Genomic DNA, 27,522 nt, shown 5'->3' with positions numbered 1-27,522 from the left:
TACTACTCGCATTTTTTCTACTTCGCTGGGTATTCCAAATTTTAATGAAAAGCCGAAACAAAACAAGAAAGAAACTAGATGCATGAAGTTTAAGTTAATAAAAGAGAAAAGAGGCAGGGAGGGTTGGTGTGGAGCAGAGTCCCAGTGTGAGGGTGGTTATGGATGCGTCTGCTCAGGGGAGAAGGATGGTGGACAGGGACAGGGAGATCCGCTACGGCACGGCTGGGAACCCCTAAAACAACTGGGAACAACCCTGCACACAAATCAGGGGTTCTGAGGGCCCTGTCCTGGCCAGAAGCGACGGGAGACCATGCTTTCGAACAGAAACAGGAGCTTACTGATTTCCTGCTGTCTTCCTACATGTGCGATGTATGGTGGACTGTATTTTAATCATGAATATCTGTACAGATGAAAGGCGGGTAAGGAAGAAAATGTGCAAGGAAAGACACCAGACCAGACACCAAGCGATCCAGCCGATGGGCCTGGCTCTACTGCTGACCAGCTCCGGGCTCCAGGGTCCTGGGCTGCTCTTCAGGTCACAGGTGATTGCTCCCAGTTCTCCATGTCTGGGACTCTGTGGGTCCATGAACTGTAGGGCTTCTGAGTTTAACAGCACACACCTAGGCGTGGAACACTCATCACCCATTCGAGCTGGTATGAAGGAGATGGGGACGAAAACAGAAGACAAGGGCTATGGAGAGAAATGAGGGTATGGAAGCATGAAGACTCGGTCAGTGGTGAGTACGCCAATCTAGGCCATGAGAATACGCTGCCTAACTCAGAGCCATAAAAATAATCACAGACATCAACTGACAATTTACCACCCACCAAAACTTTCGGAGGATGACTCTGCAAAACCTCATGATGCGATCATGTGGGTGATTAGCAGCGCATCCTCGCTTACTGCAGAAGAACCTGCAGCCCGAGATGACCTCACCTGAATCACCCTATTTGTAGGTAATGGAGCAAGGATTCAAACCCAGACCTGATAGCACAGCTTCGGGCCAACCCAGAGGGTGCGTGACTTCCTAGCAGCTACGCACGGGCAGCCAGGAGCTGCTCAGAAGGATACGGCAGCTTCAGGAAAGAACCCAACTGCGCAAAAACAAAGAGCCCTTTAAGAGCAGGAGAGCCGGCACAAATGCCATCCTGTCTGACAGCAGACCTGGGAGGGCCAAACCCAAAGCAGCGTCTCCCTCATTTATTTTCTGGGCACAAGAAGATGTACCTAGCAAACCTAAGAATGTTCTGTAAGATAGGAAGACCAGAGAGCAGCTTAGGCTCACCCTTACCCCATTAGTGAGGCGAGCTGAGGCTTAGCCCAAGGGAAGGGTTAACGGCAAAGTCAGGATGCAAAAGTGGTGCCAAAAATAAACTGTAACAGCTCCAATACTGAGCCAAGCTGTGTTGGGCTGAATGCGATATAAATCTTTGTACTTGAAAGTAGCTGTGTCTCTATCGCACGCTCCAAGATTCGCTCTTCATACCAACGGCCAAGCAGCTTTGAAGAAGGAGGTGCTGTGTGAGTTTGCCAGAAGGAACTAAAGGGAAGAAGCTCCAGTTTCATGGGTGGCCAGGGAAGGGCGATGGAGGGAGGAGGGAGAAGAAAGGGGAAGGAGTCCTAGGTTCAAATTCTAGAATGGTTCCGTTTTCCAGCTGTGTAGCCTTGGCCAGTCGTGTTTTCACTAAGCCGCCTCTTCCCTCTCTATAAATGAGAGTGACCATGAGTGTCTTGCTGGTTGACATCATAAATCCTGCAGACAACCCCTGGCATAGAGCAGACACTGGAAAAATAGTGGTGAGAGTGGTTGTTTATCAGAATAAATATCATGTTATTTATCAGAAATAATAGCAGTAGCAAAATGCAGAGCTGCAAGCAGACATCCTTAATGCTTAAGGTTGAGACAATGGGAAGCTTTTGGTAGTCAAACATTAGATTGAGGGCTGCCTTGCACAAGTCTTGTTTTAGGTACCCAATTCTTATCTATTCTAGCTTCCCAGAAGAGGGAAGAATCCTTTAAAGTTGCCTGAATAAGAGGAAGAAACCACAGTGCACTGTTCACTGACACAAACATGATGCTCCCAATAGCCACGGCGCCTGGCAGATGCTCCAGCGACATCACACCTCCCTCGGCAGTCATGCACAGCCTACCATAAACTCCCATATCCCATATCTTAATACAGAGGCATAACACGTCCACGGTAAGTCCTGTGTGGGGCAGGGCTACCAGCGGTTTGTTAGAGATGCTGATGCAGAGACAACAGGTTCCAGTCCTGAAAGTCATGCTTAGAATCCATCCTGGATTGTCCCACCTTAGCCGGTATCTCTTGATTTCAATACATTCCCTTGGATCATCTCAAATCAGCTCTTCCCTCTTCCTTTCCGTGGGTCTATGCACCTTCCAGACACTTACGAAGACATGCCCCATTCCCCTGTACTTTGTCATTCAGCCAACACAAACATTCTTTTCAACTTTCACCACAAATCAAAATCAATACTTTTTTTTTCCATTCTCGTAACTCCACTTGTTAAAATTAATCCAGCAGGTGTGTAGCCAGAAATACATACAACGTTGAGGGCATAAATTCCCAACACTCTAGGGAGCAACCCCTCCTGGCACCTGTGACTCTGTCTAAGCACAGTCACCAAATCCAGGGCGGGACAGTGGGGAGCAGGAGGTGAGCAGGAGCAGCAGCACACGGTAACCTCGATGCTTTAGGAAACCTGACCTCTCCCAGACTCCTCAGGGTGATGAAGGAAAAGAAGTATTAATCCATGGTCTGGCACTCGTCCTCCCCATGTGAGACCTAGGGAGCAATGTCCCGCTTCAGCCCCCACCACGTGTCACACTATGGTGTGACCAGGACACCACGGGTCTCACACCACCAGTTCTTGCTTTGGCTGTAGGAGCCCAGGGAGAAGACACTATTAGCACAGAGTAATGTCACGGCAGGCACACCAGCACACGTTTCCCTGTGCCCGCTCCACACCATGTCAAAAGCAGTCCCAGTTATCTTAAAGTTTTTAAACTTCTAGAAGCTTTTATACTCTACAACTTCTACAACTGCTTCTCAAACTTCTGGATTTCACATACTGTCAATATTTTTAAAATCTTTTTTTCTTTTTTTAGAGGGGTGGAATGAGGTTGGCAGTACATGGTTAACAACTTTAATTTTGTTAAGAACCTTTTTGTAAAAACCACCAATTTGGGGCAGGCATTGTGGTGCAGCAGGTTAGGCTGTTGCAGTGCCAGCATCCCGTCTGAGCACTAATTCGAGTCTCAGCTGCTCCACTTCCGATCCAGCTCCCTGCTAATGCACCTGGGAAATAGCAGAAGATGGCCCAAGTGCTCAGGCCCTTGCCACCCATTGTGAGAGACTCAGAAGGAGTCCAGGCCTTTGGCTTTGGCCTGGATCAGTCCTGGCCACTGCAGCCATCCAGGAGTGAACCAGCAGATAGCAGACCTTGCTCTCTGTCTCTCCCTGTAACTCTTTCAAATAAATAAATCTTTTAATCACTTCTTGGGCTTTTGGCTAAGATCAAGTGTGGTATCAAATAAATAAAATCCACCATCTCCTCTCACCATCGTGTCCGTAAGTTCAAGGCCGTTCCAATCTCGCCAAATTAGGAAGGGCAGAAACCAGGGCTAGAGATGGTCCTCTGAAGTGGACAAATGTCTGAAACGCTTCCTACACTGCTGCGGGTTTCCTCACCTAGGCAGAGACCCCCCTGTACACGTGCCAGTGAGAAAACACGGGATGGGCTCTTCTTCAGGTTATCAGTTCGAGCCCAAGGTTAATTTCTCAGGCCCTCTTCCCACCGTTTCCCAAACACGAAAAGACTGAAGACCAGCTCTTCTACTGCTCCCAGGTGACAATGGCCTGGGTACAATCAGTTAAACTACACATGTTGCTACTCAGCCTGAGACTACACAGAAAGAATCCCTGCCCCTGAAGTAGCACAATGCTGACCTCTGCAACCCTAGAGAGCTTCTTAGCTATCAGAAAGGTAGAGAGAGGCAGAAAGAGACAGAGAGATCTCCCAAGTGCTGGCTCACACAACGTCCAGGACTGGGCCAGGCCAAAGCTGGGAGCTAGGAACTCAATTCATGGTGGCAGGGACCCAACTACTCGAACCATCAGGGGCTGTTTCCCAGGATACACATTAGCAGGAAGCCAGAATCATGAATAGGGCCAGGACTTGAACCCAGGTACTCCAACATGAAATGCAGGCACCCCAACCCAGTCTTTAAACCACTGCACCAAGTGTCCACTCCTGCAGAGGCCTTATTTTAGACGAACTTTTTAGCACAGCATCCGCACGACAGGCACTTACATCCTGGTGTCTCTTTCCTACCCGTGATTCTGATCCTGGCTTCCAAGTGCACTACCCACGTCAAAACACTGTCTTAACAGTTAATGCATCCGAGTGTCCGTCATTGATCCCAAGATAAAACTGACAGAATCTCACTCTACAACAACCACTCTCATTCTCTTCTCATTAATAATACCAGTTGGAGGCCGGCGCCGCGGCTCACTAGGCTAATCCTCCGCCTTGCGGCGCCGGCACACCGGGTTCTAGTCCTGGTCGGGGCGCCGGATTCTGTCCTGGTTGCCCCTCTTCCAGGCCAGCTCTCTGCTGTGGCCAGGGAGTGCAGTGGAGGATGGCCCAGGTGCTTGGGCCCTGCACCCCATGGGAGACCAGGAAAAGCACCTGGCTCCTGGCTCCTGCCATCTGATCAGCGCGGTGCACCGGCCGCAGCGCGCCGGCCGCGGCGGCCATTGGAGGGTGAACCAACGGCAAAGGAAGACCTTTCTCTCTGTCTCTCTCTCTCACTGTCCACTCTGCCTGTCAAAAAAAAAAAAAAAAAAACAGTTGGGAAAAATCACTGCATCTTCAACCACTCCAACAGCAACTGGCAGGAAATGGGAGACCAGTTTGCATTCAACTAACTTTCACAGAAAACAACAACTATAAACTTGGGACAAAATAAATAAAGCAACCATGTGAAGGCCCTGGAAGATGGAAAAAGGCAGCAGAAACCAGAGGGAACGTGATCCTTGAGGGAGAGAATCGCACCGGGTAAAAATGCACATGTAAATGGATTTCCCAAGTACACTCGCAGTCTGAGCAGGAACTGGGAACCAGAACTCGGGCAGGATGCTGCAGCTTCACTGTCTGGAGGACAAAAGTCCAGGGCTGGCAGAACTGCTACAAACACAGAGGGATAAATCCTGGGGAGGAGGGAGGCTCCAAATTAGCATTACCTACTCCCCGCCCCAATTCCTACCCAACACCTGCATTGGACATGCATGGAGGACACTCCCAGGAAACCCAAGGAAAAGCCACAGCTGCAAGGATGGAAAATACCTGAGTGAAGATGACATTTTAGTTACTGCTCACTGCGGAGGAGACACAGTGTGGAATTTAAGCTCTACCAAATTACAGGTGGTTGGCTACATTTTGAATTTTCCAATAAAATTCCAGAAGGGCCATGCCTTCCAGAAGAGACCATGTCCCAGGACTATCAGATTTGCTCTGGGACTAAGGGCAAAACCAAAGCAGACCTAACAAAAAGCCTGAAACCAAGCTTATGAGAATTCAAGTGACCTGCAAATAATCTACCTCCTTGCTAAAACAAAAACCAACACTTTTCAGGGAAGGCAACATAACTTTAGTTTCTACAATGAATCATCCACAATGTCTTGTGTACAAACAAAAAATTACTAAACATGTAAGCAAAAGGAAAGCATGACCTATAGTCAAAGAAAAAGCTGACCTCAAGATGACCCAAAGGTTTGGATTAACAGACGAGGACTTTAAAGAAGCTATTATAAATATGTTCTCAGACTTAAAAGAAAACATAGTTCTTTTTTTTTTTCTTTTTTTTTTTTTTTTTTTTGGACAGGCAGAGTGGACAGTGAGAGAGAGACAGAGAGAAAGGTCTTCCTTTGCCGTTGGTTCACCCTCCAATGGCCGCCGCGGCCGGCGCGCTGCGGCCGGCGCACCGCACTGATCCGATGGCAGGAGCCAGGAGCCAGGTGCTTTTCCTGGTCTCCCATGGGGTGCAGGGCCCAAGCACCTGGGCCATCCTCCACTGCACTCCCTGGCCACAACAGAGAGCTGGCCTGGAAGAGGAGCAACCGGGACAGAGTCCGGCGCCCCAACCGGGACTAGAACCCGGTGTGCCGGCGCCGCAAGGCGGAGGATTAGCCTAGTGAGCCGCGGCGCCGGCCGAAAACATAGTTCTTAATGAATGAGAAAACAAATAGGTAACCTAGGCAAGAAATAAAACCTATACTTAAAAAAAGGTAGGAAAATGGAAATCTGGAATTTAAAAGTATCTCTGAGATGGAAAATTCAGTTAATGGACTTAACGGCAGTCTGAAGGAGGCAGAAGAAATAATGAAGTTAAAGACAGATCAACAGAAAACATCTAATTTGAAGAATAAAAAGATAAAAGATGGAGGAGGGAAATAACAATGTTTTGGGTGGAAAAAAGAGCATGAATCTATGAAACAACAACAAGCAGCTGGAGTCCAAGAAACAAGGAGGTGGCATTTGGAGCAGAAGAGATTTCTGAAGAAACAATGGCCTACAATTTTTCAAATCTGGGAAGAAAGGTCAATTCACAGATCTGAGAACCTCAGAAAATCCCAAGCAGAATAATTTCAAAGGAAATCACGGGAAGGCACCCCACAGTCAACGAGCTAAAACAAAGAGAAAGCAGAACCCCAGCCCGCGGGAGGACAGGCTCACACCCGGGAGACTCACGGGAGGAAAGGGGATGGCGGGCTGTCGGGGGCGGGGGGGGGGGGGGTCTGTATTGCTGGAAAACGCCCTTCGAAATCAAAGGTGCAGTGAAAACAGCTCCAGACGAACCAAAGGGAGAAGCTGCTCTCTGCACACCGGCACCACCACAAACGCTAAGGGAGGATCTGCGGGCCTACCTGATCCCCCGCGGAAACCTGGAGCAACGGGAAGAAACCAGGACGATCAGAAATGGCAAACATTTCTCCAAGTAACAATGGTTTAAAGCGAAATGGCAAACGGGATTCTGGGGTTTCTACCATATGTAATTTAAAAATACATGACATCAACAGCGCAAAGGGTGGGAGGGGAGCCCAGGGACTCAAGCCTGCTGCAAATCTCATTTCCGTGAAGCGATGTCACATTAACTCCAAGTAGCCAGGGAGGAGTTAAGGGTCCCTATTCTAATCCTCAGAGCACTGACTACAAAAGTTATATAAAATGTTGTAGCGGGGGCCAGTGCTTTGGTATAGTAGGCTAAGCCTCCACCCGTGGCGTGGGCATCCCATATGGGCGCCGGTTTGTATCCCAGCTGCTCTTCTTCCGATCCAGCTCTCTGCTGTGGCCTGGGAATGTAGTAGAAGATGGCCCAAGTGCTTGGGCCCCTGCCCCCACATGGGAGACCTGGAAGAAGCTCCTGGCTCCTGGCTTCAGAGAGGCCCAACTCCAGCCATTGTAGCCATTTGCAGAATGAACCTTTCTGTCTGTCTCTCCCTTTCTCTGTCACTCTGCCTCTCAAATAAATAAATCAAATCTTTAACAAAAAAAAGCTATACTCATCAAGTCAAGGGTAGAATTAAGGATGACACAAAAAAACTAGTGGCTTAACCACACTGACGTAATTCCATGCCACGGGGTACATGCAGGTGACCAGAAATGTCTCACGCAACATCAGTCAGTACTTTTCCCGTAAAGCAGCGTTAAAAGAATGTTGGACTGCCATCTTGTTCCTTCTCGGTAATCACTGATGTGCTACCTAACGAGAAGAATCCAGCCTAGCTGAAGGTTTCAGTGAGGCCTTCTGACCACATCTTACGGTTCCTAGGCAGAGGAGAGGTTCTCCAGTCATAGCACACTCTCTCCTTCTCTTCACCTCGCCAAGTCCTGGCTTTCCCCCCCAGACTTCATTTCTCTTGCAGCTTGCTTGCTTGCTTTTTTTTTTTTTTTTTTTTTTTTTTGGATAGGCAGAGTTAGTGAGACAGAGAAAGGTCTTCCTTCCGTTGGTTCATCCCCCAAATGGCTGCTATGGCCGGTGCGCTGCGCCTATCCAAAGCCAAGAGCCAGGTGCTTCCTCCTGGTCTCCCATGCAGGTGCAGAGCCCAAGCACTTGGGCCATCCTCCACTGCCTTCCCCGGGCTACAGCAGAGAGCTGGACTGGAAGAGGAGCAACCGGGACAGAATCCATTGCCCCATATGGGTCTAGAACCCGGGGTGCCGGCGCCACAGGTGGAGGATTAGCCTAGTGAGCCGTGGCGCCGGCCTGTTGCAGCTCTTTCAAGAAGAGCTTGCCTATTCCTTAAAACCTCAAAACCCAGAGTCCCAAGATAATGCTGCCACTTACCTCCCTCAAGTTTCCCTAGATTGTTACTCTTCCAAATTACTGCAGAACATCTCTTCCGAAATGCCTCTTATGGGGCCAGAGTTGTGGCCTAGCAAGTAAAGCCGCCACCTGCAATGTTGGCATCCCATGTGGGTGCCGGTTTGTGTCCCGGCTGCTCCACTTCTGATCCAGCTCCCTGCTAATGGCCTGAGAAAAGCAGTGGAGGATCGTCCAAGTGCTTGGGCCCCTGCACTATGCAGAAGACCTGGGCGAATCTCCTGACTCCTAGCTTGTGCTTGGCCCAGCCCTGGCTGTTGCAGAGAGTGAACCAGAGGATGGAAGACCTCTATTTCTGCCTCTCTCTGTAACTCTTTCAAATACATACATCTTTTAAAAGATTTTTAAAAAAAGAAAAAGAAATGCCTGTTCAGCTACAGCATCTCTCTTTCCTCTTCTGGGATAACTCTCCTGCTCTCCCATCTCCGACGTTACTCTGTCACCATATCCTGCAAATCTGCCCTCAGAGGCCACCAGGCGCTCACACTGCCTCTGCCTCTCCCTGCCACGCTTCAATTTCTTGTCTCCCAAGAGAGGAACACCTACCAGGGGTGGAAGCAAGATGTGTGCACTAAGAAAAATATAAATACCACAAGCTACAACTTCCTTTTTTAAACATAAAGAAAATTATTTATCTATTGAAGGACTGAGTCAGAGACAGAGAGGGAGAGATGGGGAGAGAGAGACGCGGGCGGGGAGAGAGAGACAGGGAAAGAAAGAGACCTTCCATCGAGTAGTTCACTCCCCAAATGGTCACATGGCTGGGGCTGGGCCAGGCCGAAGCCAGGAGCCTGGAACTCCATCTGGGACTCCCGTGTGGGTGGCAGGGCCCAAGCACTTGGGCCATCTTCTGCTTCCAGGGAGCTGGATCAGAAGTGGAGCATCTGGTACTCAAACCAGCATTCATTTGGGATGCTGGCATTGCAAGCAGTGGCTTAACCTGCCGTGCCACAACGTCAGCCCTGATGCAGTTTCTTTTCAAAAATAAATGCACTTAAGTATAAAAGAGGAGTTGATACACACACACACACACACACACACACACACAGCAAAGCTGATAATGTGAATGGTGTGTGGATACCAAAAACTGCACAAACAGCCTGGGAGAGCCTGAAGTTTGGGAGCACTGCCCTGCTTCACGCCACATCCTCCCTTACAACTGCTCCAGCCGCCTCCTACTGATCTCTGGGCCGGCAGTTCACCCATTCTAGACAGCGCTCCAACACAGCTGCCAGATTAGCTTCCTGGAACACAAACCCAATAATGTCATTCCCGCTCTAAAATCTTAGTGGGATTCCTGCCACACACAAAACAAACCCCACGTTTCCCACCTGTGATGCTAGGGTCTACATTCCAAACACATTAAGTTGCCCAGCATACCATGAAAACACCAGGCCTCTGCACAGTGGCACGTCTCGGGACAGGCAGTTCCCACGGCCACAGATGCCCCTTTGCCCTTCCTCCTCCTTGGCAAATTCCTACTCACTCACTTCAACCCACCCCAAGAGTCACCTTCTGTGTGACACTTCCCTTCCGTATCTATAGTCCGAGGCTGTCGTGCTTGCTTTGGGGAAGTATATATTAAATGTGTGACTAGTAAGTGAATGAATGAGTAAACTCCACTTATGTCAGTAAAGACACAGTCCGGCCTCACCTAGAGATGGGGCTACGTGCTGAGAAACGCTTTGTGAGGCGACTCTGCCACGGGGCCAGCGTCCGAGCACACTCACAGCCACGATGGCCGTGATTCCCTAGGGACTGTGATCTCAGGGGCAGGGGGCCGCCTGCGCTAACAGAGACGAGCGGGCAGACGGAGTTCTCCGTTATCACTGGTCAAGAGAAAAAAAACCACAAAGACCCGCAGGAAAATGAGACATGTGGAGGAAAAGGAAACACAGAGCAGGCCCATTCATGAAAGACAAAGAGAAGAGGGGTGCGGAGATGGGGAGAGGACACCACGCACGGCCTAGTCCCCGATCCTCTTAACACTCACTCACTGGGCCCTCCCAGTGTGTAGTTTTGTGCTGGGCACACGCGGCTCCCTCGGCCTGCTCCCTGAGATTGCGGGGACCCACGCTCACAAAACCTCTGCTTGCGGCTCCCCTTCCTGGTCCCTCGTGGTGGCAGCAAGCACTGTGCATTCCTCGCTCCCCGACACTTGGCTTCTCGGGGCTTCTGCCTACCCCAGGTGCCTGACGCTGCCCTCTCCTCGATTGCTACTTGGGAGCTGCTCTTCGGCTCTCCCGTCCCTTAGCTGTGACTCTGCCTCGGCTTCCCTTGGAGGCCCTCTGCGTCTCTCCCTCTAGGGACTCTCAGAGGACAGGGCTTCCATTTGCCCCGCGGTGTTAACGACTTCCAATCTCTAGCTCCAGCCCTGAGCCCAGCACTCCTGAGTCTACACATCAAGGCCTCCTGGGCACCCACTACAGTGGCCTCAAAGCACCAGGCTCTGAACACATCATTCCTTCACGCCTATTCCTCGCTCAGGCCCAGAACCTACTGAGGACCTACAACGTGCCAGGCTCCGGGAGAGCAGGCAGGTGCTTCTAGAACTTGCAATCAGTGAGCGAGACGGTCCAAAAAACCTGCACAAACACCTGGTTGTAAACCATGATTGGTAAGAGAGAAAAAGTGAAAAGATACTACAACTCTAATAAGGAGACCAGCAGGTAACATTTTTTGAAGGGATATTCGAGCTGAATCCAAAAGACAAGTAAGACTCAGCCCAGGAAAGAGTAAAGATGTGCATTCCAGGCCATTATTCCATTCTATTCTAGTCTAATCTATCCAACGACAGTATTCCAGGGAGATAATTCTATTTTGTTCTTGAGGACCTACAGTATTCTAGGAAACTATTGTGTTCTATGGGACTGTATTATTCTAGGGAGCTGTTCCATTCAATTCTATGTAACTAAAATACTCTGGGGAGTCTGTCCTATCTATTCTGTTCTATGGAATTATGGCATTCTAGGGAGCTAGCGTAAGTAAGGACTCCACAGGCAAAGAGCTCAGCATGACTGCAATCACGTAACAGGTATCATCAGGCTGGAGATGTAAGGAAGGCCCAGATCATGCAGGTGCAAGTCAAGGATTTGGGATTTGTTTTTTATCTTAAGTGTCACGCTGCAATGGGTATCCACGAGAAGGTTTTCAACATGAGATGACTGATGGACATCGCTATCAGGCCACTCCAGCTGAACTGCAGGAGAGCGGGAATACAGGAGAGACCACCTAGGAAGGAACTGCCACAGCCCACATGAGATGACAGTAGCTCCAACTATTTCTCTAATTCCCGCGCTTCTCCTAAACACAATGCTATCTACAGTCATACAGTCTGAGGAGCCCTTGCTCTGAAACGCTTGCCTAAATAGAAGTCAGGTCTCATCACAGCAAAATATCATTAGCATGAAAATTTTACCATGAAAAAAAAAAAAAATCCCACCAAAGGAATCAGACCACGTTCCGACAGCCGACATAATCTGAAATCCTTGAGCACTCTCCAGAGATGATCTTCTTGCCCAGCAAACACAGACACACAGAGGGATGTGCAATGGCTGCGTTGAAGAGGCACCAACACCAGCCTGGAAACACTGAGAGCAGAGCTTGCTGTCCAATTCTCCTTGTGTTAATCAGTCATCTTCGTGTCGTGTAAGAAATGCTGGCCAGCCTCGTCTGGGTCATTTGTCAGAAAGAGGAAAGGGGTTGGTCCCTGACGACCTCACTCCAGCACCTTACAGCCAACTGCTCCACTCACAGATCCGAGGTGCCCCAGACTCTGGCACGTGCTCAGGCTGCTACTTGGAGCACTCTTCCCTCAGCTCCTTTCTCGCTTAACTTCTACTCGGCGTTCAAGTCTCAGCTCAAACACTATCTCTTCCAGGAAAACCTTTCCTGAGGTCCCCCGAGTAAAAAGGCCTCAACACGGGTGCTCAACTTTCTTTCCTTGTTCACCCCCACCCCGACTTACTTTTCTGTAGGCCACTAGATCGAGATTCTAGACGGCAGAGCATACGCCTGGTTTTTCATTGTAGTCCCAGCTCCAACTACAATATCTGGCACACAGAAAGCTCTCAGATTGCATAAGTGAATGAATGAAATGAACAAATGAGAATTATTTTCTATCCAAGGTCATCGAGGTCACCAAGGTCACCCCTCCTCATTTTCTACTCATATGCCCTGAAAACAATAAAACGATCTAAGTCTGCAATGAAGTCTGGAAAGACTGCCAACCCCTAGACAGAGGATTGGGTTTTGAAGATGGAAAGGAGTCGGCAACTAAATGGCTGGTTGCACAGGCAGAAATGCTACTAGAGGAGACCAAGAAAAGCAGTCTCAGGTGGCACAAAGCACTCTTAACAAAAGGATTCTTCACCGAATGCTTTCCTGCCCTGAGGGCAAAGGCAGCTCTAGGAACAGGAACACTTCTGTACTCTGAACAGAGTGCAATTTGGGAGACACTGCTGACACGCGCTGAGTCTCATCTGACACAGCGAACGGCAGCAGCGGCACGCTCTGGGCACCGGCCTCAGAGCTTCACACACCCTCTCCTCCAATCCCCCAGAACAGCCCAGGGAGCCGGCCGCCAGTCATCCCCACTCAGGCAATGAGAAAACACGCTTCCGGTGGGTAAGTAACTCGCCCAGGACACACACCTAGTAACTGGCACACGTGGAATTAAAGACAAAACAGCTGGCACAGACAATGACAACAGCAGGCGACCTAAGGGTGCGGGATCAAGCTCCTGAAGTCTATTTCTCACTCGGCCCTGGCCACACGTGAGGAAGGCCCAAAGTGCACTGGCCCCCGGCAAGCTTCACCAGTGCACTCCTGGGGAGCCAGCAAGCAAGTGCACCGTCCCCGGGCCCTCGGAGAGCCGGCGTCGAAGCCAGAGCCGGCACCAGGGGAGATCTGGAGCTGCTGACGTGGCTCCACCCCAACATGCCATTCCCTCCCACCCGGCAGCCGGCCCTGGGGAGGGGTCCGCGATGGTCATCGCCCACCCGAGGGAGAGTTCAGCACCCAGGCATGCAAAGCACGACACGAATATGAAGTGTGGAAAACGCGTTCCCCACATCCCTGTGCGGCAATGTTATCGGAAGCATCAGGCGATCCAGCCCATTGGAGCGCGGCTACGAAAAAGGCTGAAAAATGTGGCCAATCAGGAGGGCTATTTTGGTGAGAAAGAAGAAAAATGTCACCAAAAAGGGTCAGCAGATAACCCTATTGGGCTGAAAATAACTGCCCGGCTGGCAGACCAGTGAGGGAACGGGCGGCGGCAGACAGACGTAATGCGAGCGCCCAGGGAGCTCCGGCGGGGCGGGGGGGGGGGGGGGGGGGGTCGGGCTGCTGGGATGAGGAAATTGGCCTAATTTGGGAACATGAGCCCAGCAGCATTTCTCAGATTCCTGCGAGAGGATCTGGCTAACTTTCAGTTCTGCGTCCTCGGAGGAACACCCAGGAGATGGGGGGGGGGGTGCACTGGGGGAGAGAGGGAACAGCTGTGACTCAAACGCTTCTCTCGCCAACTGATGAATAAGGCTGATCCGGAGAGAACCATGATTCCCAGGGGATAACCCCGAGTCTCTCGGTCTCTCCAGGGGCCTCTAGTCCGTGGGAGGTCTGTGTGTCCACCTGTGAAGCACCCAGGCAAGGCCAGGTAGTGGCTTGGCGCCCGGCTAGAGGCAGACAGATTTGACCACAGTCAGAGAGGAGCTGGGTGACTCTGGACGAGCTACCCAACCTCTCTGAGTCTCACTATCCTCATAGGTAAAATGAGATAACAACAGAGCCTGCTTCAGGAGCTACTGGGAGGCTTAGCTGGGACACCGCATGCACTCAACACACAGAGAGCGACTATTCTACTACACACTACAACATAATAAAAGGACAATCCACAGAAGAAAAGCTAAGCCCAAAACGAGTCCTAGACCCAAGTGAGAAATGCTCATCGAAAAGCTAAAGCCATTCTCGGACAGCTTTCGCTAAAGACGGTGTTTGCCCAAATTCAGCGTGATTAACTCTGGGAGGAAGCGACCAGGTCTTTTCCTGAAGGACTTGTGGTATGGCAGAATCGTGTCAATCGAGAGAGGGGACAGCTCAGGCCGAGAAACCTGGTGTAACTCTCAGAGCTGCTTACTGCGCACAAAGTTATGTGATGTGGACAAGTCAACACGCACGAGAACCACGTTCCAGAAAATCCTCAAGAACAGGGATGCCGACCTGAACTGCTGACCACACGATGCTTCTGGTGTGACAGGTGCCCCATCCCGCCAGCCACACACAGAAGTACAGTCCTGCTTTTCTTGGTACCCACCATGTCTTAAGGTTTTTTGGTGTGCTAGCTACTGTGCCAAGTACTTGGCAAGAATTATCTAATTTGATCGTCATGACAATGGTTACCAAAAAATAAATAAATAAATAAATAAATAAATAAATAAATAAATAAAAAAGTGGGGAGAGGCATAACCAAGTCAACTCTGAGCGAGTGAGAAGTTACAAAGAATTCACCACCCTGGCAACTCAGTAAAATGAGTTCTTTCACATGCACTGTTTGAAATTTACAGAATGACCAAGCCAACAGAGACCTGGCCTCTGTGTCAGAGCAGCAGGAGTTTAATGATCTGGAAGGTGTCCGACAGACAGAAGGTTCTAGGCAGTTCTGGAGATAATTAGAAGGACAGATCAAGAAGAAATTCACATCAGATATCCTAGAACCGAGACAGTTTTTGGTTGTTTTTTTTTTTTTTTCAGTGAACTCCACACAACTTTAAATTTGAAAACTGGAGAGGAATGTGGACTTATATTTGTAGCTACTAAAAATAAATTCTTTTTTTATACTCATGTCTACCCCCCCCAAAAAAAAACCCTTTGTATAAATTTTATTTTTAGAAAAAAATTGTCATTTCAGTTTGGAACTTCCTACTCAGCTGTATTCTCCTCCCCTCACTTACCAAGAAGCCCCAACATTTTGGTACGGCAAAATGTTCTGTTAAAAACTATCTGATGGGGCAGGCATTATGGCTTAGCAGGTAAGCAGCCACTGGGAATGCCCGCATGCCACACTGCAGTGTCGGTTTGAGTCCTGGCTCCTCCACTTCCAATCCAGCTTCCTACTGATGCATCTGGAAGCAGCAGATTAATAGCTGTAATGCTTGGATCTCTGCCACCCTTGCGGGAGGCCTGGCTGGAGCTCCACGCTCCTGGCTTCAGCCTGACCCAGTGCTGGCTGTGTATACATTTGGGAAGTGAACCAGAGGATGGAAATGCTCACTCACTCGTTTGCTCTCATCTGCTCACTCATGTTCTGCCTTTCCAGTAGATGAAAATAAATTAACATTAAAAAAGGCAAGGCCAGTGTTGCACTCCACCTGCGATGCTGTTACCCACATCAGAGTGCCGGTTTGAGGCCACTGCTCTGCTTCCAGCCCAGCTCCCTGCTAATGCACCTGGGAAAGCAGCCGAAGATGGCCCAGGTGCTGGGACCCTGTACCCATGTAGGACACCCGGCTAGAGCTCCAGGCTCCTGGTGTTAGCCCGGCCCAGCCCTGGCTATTACGGCCATTTGGGGAACAAACCAGCAGAAGGAAGACCTCGCTCTGTCATTCTGCCCTTCAAATAAATGAATAAAGCTTAAAAACAAACAAAGAAAACTCCTTGAAACCTCAAGTGGGGTTATAAGGCCCAGCTCTGCCCCATATGGAAACTCTCCAGAAGTGGAAGGGAGGTTGTGAGACCAACAAGATGCAACTACATGTCTACCCAGTGAGGTCTCCGGCTGTTTTCCTGAGAAGGGCCTGCTTAATGGGCATACACCGTGAACTCCTCCACTCTTCCTGACTTCCTGCCCAGGAAACAGATCTGCTATCTGGAGATGATCAGCCATCTACCACCAGTGAGAGCAAAAGTGACCAGATTTGGACAGACAGTTGGAAGTGGCTGGATGATGCAGGACGCCCTCCAATGACTGCACCCGCTCTGTTCTGTCTTCCTTGCAATCTGACTCAAGTACTGGAGCTGAATTGGTTACGTGTAGCCAAATTTAATACCAGTGGTTACAGAAGGAGACCTGAAAATCCATCCATCCTAAAAGAGCAGGAGTTTAAAATCCAAACGCAAACAGGAGCTGGGCAGATCAAATGTTAAGTCAGTCTGCCCAAGTGTACTCAGGTGGTGACCTGGAGAGAGCCGGCCACCTGTGGGCAGGCCCAACGGCAGCTCCAGCGTTCCCAGCACGCCACAACTTCTGGCTGTAAAGAAGAGGCGCGAGTCTGAACGTTCATGGAAAGTTTCCTGGCTTCTAAGTGGGATTCGAATTTTTAAAATTTTCACTGTGTGCATACAACAAAATACGACTGCAGGCTCACTTCAGCCTGAAGGCTACCAGCTTCCCACCTTTGCAGAGAGGGTCGAATAGAGAATACCTGAGTTCCGGAGACGTAATAATGGCCTGCAACATGCTGACCGTATTCTGTTAACAGCTTTACACCTACCACCTCGCTTCTTTCTGTCTAAGCACCCTAGCAAGTATTACCAATGAGGACACGGAGGCTTAGAGAGATTAAGAACTTGCTTAGCTCACAGAGCTGATGTGTGGCCCGCCCGGGACTTCAGCCCGGCCCGTGTGACTCCTTGGTCTGTGGCGTTTTCCCTCGTCATAAGGAATGCCTATTGCAACCAGTAAGCCCAGACACCTGCTCCTGATCACCACCAGCCACCGACGGACAAAGGAGTGGCACTCAGACTTTCAACCCAGCTCCAAAACACACCCTTGCTTCCACCTCTTTTCTTTCTTGCCGCTTAACACGAAACAGCAAAGCACCGTCCAGACTCATCCATCTGCTAATTCACTCAAAGAAAGAACGGATGCTTGTACAGAGCTTGTCCGTTTACTAGTGCTTTCAAGCGAGAATCTCACTTCATCCCCACGTCAACCCGACTCATCAACTGACAGCTAATGAACCAGGGATCACTGCGATGAGTGACTTGGTTTCAGAGACAGCAGCCATCAGCAGGGCCCATTCTCACGGACACGGACCGGCTTTCCAATGCCAAGCCCTGCGCTCTCTGCTTCCTTCACCAGACTTCCAACCCCCACCCCCCACCCCCCCACCCCCCCGCCTCACTTTAAAAGAAACATTTGCTTCAACTAATTCCTTCTTAATGCTAAAGGAACTCCAGCCTGGCTGACAGCACTCAGGTGCCATATTTATGTTTTCATGAATACCTTCACCCTCGAGTGTAGCCAGCGAGGACAAAAATAAATGCATCATGTAATACACTCAGAGCTGGAATGCAAATGGGCACATGCACAAGTCTTGGGATCTAATTTTAGAAAGAAACAGCCAAAAAGTCTCACACAGCACAGTGAGCATCTGGCCCCATGGGAGGCTGCCCACGCTGCTTTAAACCTCATTTAACCCAGGAAGAGAAGGGATCTGGAGTCCTGGCTGCTATTCTGCTTGCAGAGGTACCAGCTGGGTGAGAACCAGGAGGCTTTTCATCATGTTCTCCCTGCGAGGAGCTAAGGCCCAGAGCAGGAAAAAGGCTCATGCCTCTGGGTGACGTCCCGTCCTCAGCAGCTGCTCCTGAAAGGCTGCCCCGTGGTGACCGTGCAGCTCCCCCAGCACCGACTTGCGCCAGGAGCTGGGAGGAGGGGACAGCAGGCAAACAGTGCCCACAGACCCCAGTCTGAGCACTGACTTGGAGTGGGGCTCACATAAGGCTTCGGGGCCCTATCAGGCCACTCCTGGAATCCCGGCCCCGTCACAGGCTCACTCACCCAACCACCGAAGGCGGCCGTAGCCTCCCTCACACTGTAGCATACTTTTAATTAACCTTCCTGGTTGCTGGTGAGCACGAAAATGGGGCAGCGGTTTCTGTTTCCTCCGTTCACTGAAAGACGCCAACCTCCTACAATGCTGCCTGGCACAACGTAAGCTTCAGTAACCACTTGTCGAACAAATGCACAAATGACGTGATCCCGGGAAGGTTCCTCCTGGACCCGTGTGGAACAGACAGGCCAGAGGACAAGAATAGGCGCCCATCGACTCTGTCCCCTGCTTCCTCATTTTCCCTTTATAGACGTACGCGACTGCAGGTTCAAGTTCTCTGAGCTCCAGGGTGGGGTCTGGTATGTCTGCTTTCACGGTCTTCCTGCTATGACAGCAGCAGCACCCGTAACTGTGCCGCCAGTGCGCCGCTGTCTGCCTGTCCCCACCCTGTGACACCCTCGGCTCTAGTGTGTAAGGGCATCTCACACGAGGCACCTGTTCTGTGCCAGGCGCTGTGCCAGACAAGGGGCTTCAGCGTCAAGACCACAAGCCCCGTCTTCTAGAACCGACTGCTTAGGAGGGAGCCAGACAGATGAACAATTAGAACACAATGCAGCAAGCACCAGGATGGGGGTACCATGGCCAAGGTCACAGAATGCCAACCCCCAATCAAGCCCACCCGGTGATTTTTTTTTAAGATTTTACTTATTCATTTTGTGTTTTTTTTTAAAGATTCATTTATTATTTATTTGAAAGTCAGAGTTAAGGCCAGCGCCGTGGCTCAATAGGCTAATCCTCTGCCTTGCGGCGCTGGCACATTGGGTTCTAGTCCTGGTTGGGGCGCCAGATTCTGTCCCAGCTGCCCCTCTTCCAGTCCAGCTCTCTGCTGTGGCCCGGAAGTGCAGAGGAGGATGGCCCAAGTGCTTGGGCTCTGCACCCTCATGGGAGACCAGGAGAAGCACCCGGCTCCTGGTTTCGGATCAGCACGGTTCACAGCGCACCGGCCGCAGCGGCCATTGGAGGGTGAACCAATGACAAAGGAAGACCTTTCTCCCTGTCTCTCTCTCTCTCACTGTCCACTCTGCCTGTCAAAAAACAAAAACAAAAACAAAGGAAAGTCAGAGTTACACAGAGGAGAGACAGAAAGAGAGAAAGAGAGAGGTCTTCTATCCACTGGTTCACTCCCCAATTGACCACAATGGCTGGAATTGCAATGATCCAAAGCCAGGAACCAGGCACTTCCTCCAGGTCTTCCACGCAGGTGCAGGGGCCCAAGGACTTGGGCCATCTTCTACTGCTTTCCCAGGCCATAGCAGAGAGATGGATTGGAAGTGGAGCAGCCGGGGCTAGAACCAATGCCATATAGGATGCTGGAGCTTCAGGCCAGAGCGTTAACCCACTATGCCACAGCACCAGCCCCACTTATTCATTTTGAAAGGCAGAGTTAGAGAGAGAGAGAGGAGGCGAGACAGAGAGAGAGGCCTTCCATTCACTGGTTCACTCCCCAAATGGCCATAATGGATGGGGCTGGGCCAGGCTGAAGCCAAGAGCCAGGCACTTCTTTCGGGTCTCCCATGTGGGTGCAGGGGCTTGGAGACTTGTGTCGTCCTCCACTGCTCTCCCGGGTACCTCCATCATGGGACTTGCTGCACTGTGTTCTTTTTATTTTTATTTTTTTTAAAGATTTTATTTATTTATTTGAGAGGCAGAGCTACAGACAGTGAGAGGGAGAAACAGAGAGAAAGGTCTTCCCTCCACTGGTTCACTCCCCAAATGGCCGCAACGGCCAGAGCTGTGCCGATGGAAGCCAAGAGCCAGGTGCTTCCTCCTGGTTTCCCATGCGGGTGCAGGGCCCAAGGACTTGGGCCATTCTCTGAGGCTTTTCCAGGCCACAGCAGAGAGCTGTATTGGAAGAGGAGCAGATGAGACTCGAAGCGGCACCCATATGGAATGCTGGCGCCGCAGGCAGAGGATTAGCCCACTGCACCGTGGCACCGGCCTCCTGCATTGTGTTCTAATTGTTTACCTGTCTGGCTCCCTCCTAAGCAGTCAGTTCTGGAAGACGGGGCTTGTGGTCTTGACGCTGAAGCCCCTTGTCTGGCACAGCGCCTGGCACAGAACAGGTGTTCTATGAGGTGCCTCGTGTGAGACGCCCTTACACACTAGAGCTGAGGGTGTCACAGGGTGGGGACAGGCAGACAGCGGCGTGCTGGCGGCACACAGTTACGGGGGCTACTGTTACTGAAGAAGGAAGACCGTGAAAGCAGACAAGTAAAGAGACAATGAGAATAAAATGGGATGCGGTCGCCACGTAGGGACCACGGGAACCGAGAGGAAAGGGCCCTCCGTTGGCAGGAGAAGCCAGGGAAGAGCTACAACAGGGCAGGGTCCTGATGCCGACTCCGGAGAAGCAGAGATTTCTCAAGTGGGCAGAGGAAGGGGACACGGGCTCTCGGTGAACTGCCCAGAGCAGTGCCTGGCGTGAAGGGCACGGCTGCTCAGGATTACCCAATCTCCTGGAAGAGTACGGATAATGCCCCATAATTTCAGGCTGCTCAGGGCTTCCAGTAAATGATCCCCTTCCTTCCTGAAAGCTGCAGAAAGTGCAGGTCACCGACGCGCGGCTGCGCGGCCCACCCTGACGCCAGCAGCGTGCTCCCCAGCACCTCTCTGGTGGAATTAAAAACCTGGATTCCTGCCGAGTTTGCAAACTTCCAGTCCCTTGCTTTAGTTCACGGAAAAAGCTCTTTCCTAAGGACAGGAGGAAATGCACAGAAACTAATCTGGCATCAAAGAAAAAAAAAATCATCCCTTTTGCACTTCCTGCTAAGGAAGGGCACTCCCAAATCCAGAGAGGAGGAAAGGGGCGATCAGGAGCTAAAGGTGGGATAGCGAATCCCTGCGCACTAAGGAATCAAGGTCTCTTATTAAAGAGAACTCCCTGGATTTCTGCTCACAGCACCCACCTCTCTGTTCAGAGTCAACGAAGAATTCTTGCCCCCGAAGTTATTCTCAGCCTGTGACGGCTCCAGTTGAGCTCGGCGACCCAGCTTGGCCACCTGTAAGGAGATGGAACAGGAACGTGAGCCCGGGCTGGACTTACGAAGCGAGGTGCAGAGGATCTGAGTCACTCAAGCATGTTCCTAGAAATCTCTCTAAACCCTGAAAGCCAAGTCAGCGCCACCTGGCAGAAGAGGAAATTCACAGGTTAGGGACCAGAAGGTTTTCTTTTACCTGCTGCAGGGACTGCAAGAGCACAACCACTTTTCCACCCCAAAAAAAATGCAGTCAGATATTCTAGGCTGGCAGAGCCCTCACGCCATGCATCAGGGAGGAAGTGGGCAAAGGCTACCGTGTCCCCGCGCGAGATCTTAGGCAGGTCTAATCTGAAAGCTGCAGCTTGGCATAAAAATTATTATTTCAGAGCAAATGTGGATCCCACGTGCTCTGATACACACACTCACTGGGTCTGCATTCACAGACACGAAGGGACTTCTCTAAAACCCTGGGGACATCAGGGCACTTCACAGCTCTGCGTCAGCACAGGAACCACGTGCAGGGGTCTCCCAAGGCCCTCCGGCCAAGGCTCTGTGTCTCAGACACTTCCCAGCACATACACAACAGGGAGGCACACTGCTGGATGCTGACACGTTTATATTTCCACTGTTCACTCCGTGGCCTCTTTATTAATACAAGCGCTTTGATTAGCACTTATTCAAGGTGGGCATCATCTGATTCTGGAGATAACGGGGACGGGGATGGAGACTGATGCCGTCTCACAAAGGAGGAAACCGAAGGCCAGCAAGGCGAGTGGGCGGCAGACATCAACCTGAGAGCAAAGTCTTCCGACTTCAACACGTGGCGTCTGCCCGACAGAGGATGCTGGAGTTTCAGTCTGAAGGTGTTCTAAGAACGGACAGCATCCCCACCAGGGGAGCCGCACAGAACCTCTGTGCTGCTCAGACTTCCGACTGCAATGTCCACCGTTTAGGCTCCAGGGAGGACAAAGCAACCTTGCTGAAAACACGCAGCGCTTTCTCTTCCCCAGGTGCACGCACAGTTCGCTCCTTCCACACACGGCCACCCTCCTCCGGGTGTCACAGTACTGGTCATCTAAATGTGAGCGGCTCCGTGCAGCGGACGGGCTGAAACAGAACTTCAACGGTCTTGTCTCGCGTTACTAATTATTCTCTAATAAAAGCATGTTAAGGTTTTAAACTTCTTGAAGCTCCTGGATAAATCCACAGGGAAGAAAACGACCACCTCATTTTTATATATCTTACCTTAATCATTTATTTTTTATTTGCGAGACAGAGACAGTAAACAGAGCTTCCATCCACTGCTTCACACCCCCAGATATCGGCCACGGCCCAGGGTTTGAAGCCAGGAGCCAAAGCCAGGAGTCTGGAACACAATCCAAGTCTCCCACGTGGTGGCATGGACCTAATTACTCCAGCCATCACTGCTGCCTCCCAGGGTGCACACAGCAGGAAGTTGGAACCAGGCGCTGATAAGGATGCTGGCGTCCCAAACATCTGCCCCGATACCACCCATTTTAAATGCATTTAACGTCTTGCCCGTCTTCCCCCACTAGAACATAAGCCCCATGTGATGCAGGGCTGTTTGAGTCACTGTTCTGTTCTCTAACACCTAGAACAGCGCGTGATACAAAGTATAAACACTTGCTAGATGAAAAGGGTAACTGCTCCGTTTGCATCCTCAGGTACTAAAAAAAGGTCGGAAACCCACGGACAGATTTTCATAATTTGCTTTTTGCAGGAACTTTCTTAAATCTTCTGGTACGCCTCTGAGTAAATCGGGGGCAAGGGCGGCTAACTCCTTCTCACAGCTTAGGGCACACTGGGCTTTCCTCTGCACCCCACTTCCACGTCTGCAGCCCTGGCCTGAGCACACGGAACCACCACCGCCTCACCGCCTCACGTCACCCATCTCCATCAGAACCGCATGTCCTTAACCACCACACCCAAGGAACGCCCGTCTCCTCGGGGGATGACGCCAAGAAAGGCCTGCCTCCCCTCCAGGCACCACGCAGGGTGGCTTTAGCGCGGACTCCTGGAAGCGCAAGGCCCTAGGGGAAACCCTGGGACAGGTGCCCTTGCGACCCTGGCTCGGGACGCCCCCCGTCGCCCTCGGATCGGTCCCTTCTGGGGGAGCTCGCACTCGGGGCTTCCCCCCAAAAATGCAGCGAGGCTCGGAAATTTCCCACCAGCTCCGGAGGCCGGCGGCGACAGGCCCTGTTTTCCACTGAGAATTTTCCAGCCAACGTGCCCGACACCAGCAGCGGAGGAGCCCACCGCGGCCCCGGGGGCGGGGCGCGAGAGGCCGCCTCCTCCCCGGACGCACCCCGCCAGCGGCTCGCGACCCGCTCGCTCCGGGGCACTCAGGGAAGCGGGGTGCACGGGGGTCGCTCCTCCCCACCCGCCAAACCCTGGCCCCAAGCCTCCCGCATCGGTCCTCACGGAGGTGACTGTGCCGCGGAACCGCTCCTCGTCGAAGTCCAGCATATCCTCCATCGCGGCGGTCGTCTGTCGTCACTTCCTGGAAACCAAGCTGCCCAGGCGCGTCCCTGACAACGGCTCCGCCCAGCCATCCCGATATTTAAAGGGGCCGCCGCACTGTTCCTGTGTTCCGTGTGCCAGTCTCCAACTGAACCAAGTCTTTCCTAAAGCTGCCTTGGCGGACTTCTGGAAGAAAGCTCCTGATAGTGCAGCCCACTCTGGCTGCCCCTGCGGGACGGTGAAAAGCTGTTAGTCCTTAGGAACTGTTGGCAATTGTAGACAGCACAGCCAGGCGCTGCTGCCAGCAGCAGGAATTGTACTGTCCCTACCACGTGCATAGCTCTTTGCAACTATGGAGGGAAAAAATGATTAACTCGAGCGAGGGGTAGGACAACCTTTGAGGAAAGCAGAGTAAGTTGAATTGTTCCCATCCGACAGGGTTCACAGGGGGTCAGGTGTAATAAATGGTTTCTAATGCCTCATAGATAATGGTAATCAGTGTAATCTCTTCCTTCAAGGAATCCGTAGGAGGCTGAGCGGACATACCCACTACCTAAGCAGTAACTACTTACAGAGCACAAATATGAGGATCCCATTTAATCCCAACAATCCCAGAGTAGCAGTGATGTCTCCACTCAACAACCGTGGACGGTAGGGTGCCAGGAAGCTGTCTGTCACCCGAGAGCTCCACCACGGAACCTGATGTTTTCACCCCAGATCTTCCTGGAGTGTGTTCTCCCACACGTACTACTCAGTGCCAGCCATTCTGCAGAGGGAGGTGACCCACAAGCGGCCAGCTGATGGGGCAAACAGGTTGAATCTTCATTCATTGGCTTTTTTTTTTTTTGAAGATATATTTATTTATTTGAAAGGCAGACTGACAGAGAGAGAGAGAATCTTCCATCTGCTGGTTCACTCCCTAAATGGCCAAAATGGCTGGGGCTGGGCCAGGCTGAAGCCAGGAGCCTGGAACTCCATTTAGGTCTCCCACATGGGTGGCAGGGGCCCAGATACTTGGGCCCTCGTCGGCTGCTTTCCCAGGCACATGAGCAGGGAGCCGGATTGGAAATGGAGCAGCTGGGACTCGAACTGGTGCTCATATGCGGTGGTTTAAGTTGCTGTGTAAGCCACAACACTGGCTCCATTCACCAACTCTTCATGTGAGGTCCCCAAGTCAACGCCACATCCCAAGTCCCCGGCACTGACCCCTTGGCCCCACAGAAGGTGGCTCGTGTCCCCAGAGGTGAACAACGTGTCCAGCATCATGCTGGGAACAAGGCCTGGTGGCCAAGGGAGCAGAGCAAGGACTTGCAGTGAGGACCTCTTAGAACAAAACATCAGGTGCTTCTTAACTATCCAATATGCTGCTCCCAGCCATCCACTGTGCACGTTCGCTGTGGACTGTGCTTCAGCACCCTGGGGACGGCGAGAGCACCTATTGGGGGTCGGCAGAGCTGAGTCCTCCTTTGCAGCAGGCACACAGCCCTCCCCCACCTCGGCTGCTGCTTCTGTGAGCCGTCCTGGAGACGAAGAGCCTACACTCACCAGCTCTGCTCCAAGAAACAGTCATCACACGCCCAAGACGGACGCAATACAGGCTCCAGGGGACTCCGTTCTCGGCTCCCACAGCGGCAAGAAGGGCTCGGCCCTGGGCTGTTCCCCTTTCTTTTTATTTTATTTATTTATTTATTTATTTATTTATTTATTTATTTTTGACAGGCAGAGTGGACAGTGAGAGAGAGAGACAGAGAGAAAGGTCTTCCTTTTGCCCTTGGTTCACCCTCCAATGGCTGTCGTGGCCGGCGCACCGCGCCGATCCAAAGGCAGGAGCCAGGTGCTTATCCTGGTCTCCCCATGGGGTGCAGGGCCCAAGCACCTGGGCCATCCTCCACTGCCACCCCCCCCCCCGGGCCACAGCAGAGAGCTGGCCTGGAAGAGGGGCAACCGAGACAGAATCCGGCGCCCTGACCGGGACTAGAACCTGGTGTGCCGGTGCCACAGGCAGAGGATTAGCTTATTAAGCCGCGGCGCCGGCCTGTTCCCCTTTCTTATCAGCCCCCGTATGTCACCATGCCACCGCCTCGGGATCTGTTTCCAGGCCTTTGCCCCACTCTCCACCTTCCTGAAAACAAGGGGTAAATGGTGCTCCCCTGGGTAGAGGGAAGTCCTGGAACTGTGGCTTCCAGACCTTACTGAGCCCCTGGACTATACCTGACGCCAAGGCCACAGCACCAGCCACTGAGCTGAGAGCCCACAAGGGACTCACTGGGCATTGTTTCTCCTCCTGCAAGGCTTCGCTCCGAGTTCTCCCTAAGGCCTTCCCTGGTCCCCGCACTTTAAACTGCAGCCTAGGCCAGTGCAGCACCCCCACCCTCCTTCCCTACTCCCTGGAGTCATTTGTCTGCTGCTGCATCCACGGAGTCTAGAACAATTCCCCTGCAGAATGCAAACCTCACCACGGCCTCGCAGCTTCTGGAGGCAGTGCAGGTCAGTAGCCAGGGGCGCAGCCCGGGCACTGGACTTCCTGGGTCCAAATCCCAGCTTTGCCGGTCACAGCTATGTGGCCTGAGGCAAGTTACTTTTGGAGCCACTATGCCCAGATTTTTTTTTTTCATCGGTTGCGCCATTGAAAATGATTCCTACCCTAGGGGCTGGTGCTGTGGCGCAGTGGGTCAACGCCCTGGCCTGAAGCGTTGGCTCTCTGCTAAGGCCTGGGAAAGCAGTAGAAGATGGCCCAAGTCTTTGGGCCCCTGCACGCATGTGGGAGACCCGGAAGAAGCTCCTGGCTCCTGGCTTTGGATCAGCGCAGCTCCGGCCGTTGCAGCCGATTGGGGAGTGAACCATCAAATGGAAGACCTTCTCTCTCTCTCTCTCTCTCTCTCTCTCTCTCTGCCTCTCCTCTCTCTGTGTAACTCTTTCAAATAAAACAAATAAGTCTTAAAAAAAGAAAATTATTCCTATCCAAACCATAGAATCTGAGTTCAATATCAGCTCCGCCATTCATAAGCAAGGTGACCTAAAAACAACAACAACAAGGTGGCCCCTCAACTGTACAGTGGTCCAGCAGCGTGCCCTGTGCTGCACAGAGCGTCCCGGCTGGAGCCGGGCGCCCTTTGGGTCTGGCCGGGCTGCAGGGGGCGGCGGCCATTCCCAGGAGAGGGACCCCTCGGACCGACGTCCGGGGCTGCAGGGGGAGTCTGGCCGGCCCTACGCTGTTTGCTCGTGGGAAAAGCCCTCGAGGTCCCGGCGGGACGGCGGAGCGAAGTTGGAGCGCAAACGTCCCCTCCTCAGCCATCTGGGAAACCGGCTCGGGCCAACCGCCGGCTCCGCGCTGGCTGGCGCGGCTCCCACGGAGCCCCCGGCGGGGAAGGGAGGCCGAGACGGCCGCGCCCGCACGCACGGGGGTCCCCCCGCGCCCGCAGCCCCCTCTCCCGCCCCGCGGCCCTCCCGGCCTCCGCGTCTCCGTCACTGGCGGCCGGGCCTCGCCAGAGGGCACCCTCGGCCTTCCGGAACGCGCCACCATTTTTTTTTCCGGCGCCCCTAGAGCTTCTGCAGGCTCGCGCGGCCGCCGACGGCGGGTTTGCCCCGTGAGGAGCGGGGGGCCAGGCTGGCCGCCGCCCGGGACGCTGCCCGAGGGACGGCCGGGGGCCCGGAGGGGCGGAGGCGAGGGGCGCGGAGTGCGCGGGCCGACAGCTGGCCAGAGGGCGCAGGGGCCGGGGGGAGCCGCCAGGGAGGGGGCTGCTCGGAGTAACTTTCCAGAAAAACAGCCAACGTGTAGCAGGAGTGACTCCAAGAGGGGAAAAAAAGTTCAGTGACCACGTCGGA

General features: G+C 52.2%; 1 protein-coding gene and 1 long non-coding RNA gene across 5 annotated transcripts in view; both read right to left on the bottom strand.

The window, feature by feature from the left end:
- IFT43 (intraflagellar transport 43) overlaps positions 1-23,814 on the bottom strand; it is a 92,688-nt gene extending 68,874 nt beyond the window's left edge. For all 4 annotated transcript variants that reach the window (XM_051826002.2, XM_051826001.2, XM_008272014.4 and 1 more), the window contains exons 1-2: positions 23,659-23,814; positions 21,145-21,237 (exon numbers count right to left, since the gene is read on the bottom strand). In XM_051826002.2, coding sequence (XP_051681962.1) covers positions 21,145-21,237; positions 23,659-23,712 — 147 coding nt within the window. In that variant the 5' untranslated portion in view covers positions 23,713-23,814. The remainder of the gene's footprint in view (positions 1-21,144; positions 21,238-23,658) is intronic.
- Positions 12-1,784, bottom strand: LOC138847224 (uncharacterized). Its single transcript, XR_011384931.1, has 2 exons — positions 1,293-1,784; positions 12-691 (listed from the first exon to the last, which is right to left on the bottom strand). It is a non-coding gene; the product is annotated as an uncharacterized lncRNA (long non-coding RNA).
- Positions 23,815-27,522: the final 3,708 nt, after the last annotated feature.

This window comes from Oryctolagus cuniculus, chromosome 20 (genome assembly GCF_964237555.1).
Source record: "Oryctolagus cuniculus chromosome 20, mOryCun1.1, whole genome shotgun sequence".
In the NCBI taxonomy this organism is placed as follows: Eukaryota; Metazoa; Chordata; class Mammalia; order Lagomorpha; family Leporidae; genus Oryctolagus; species Oryctolagus cuniculus.
The sequence above is the reverse complement of the archived record's forward strand: the minus strand, read 5'-3'. Positions and strand labels throughout refer to the sequence as shown.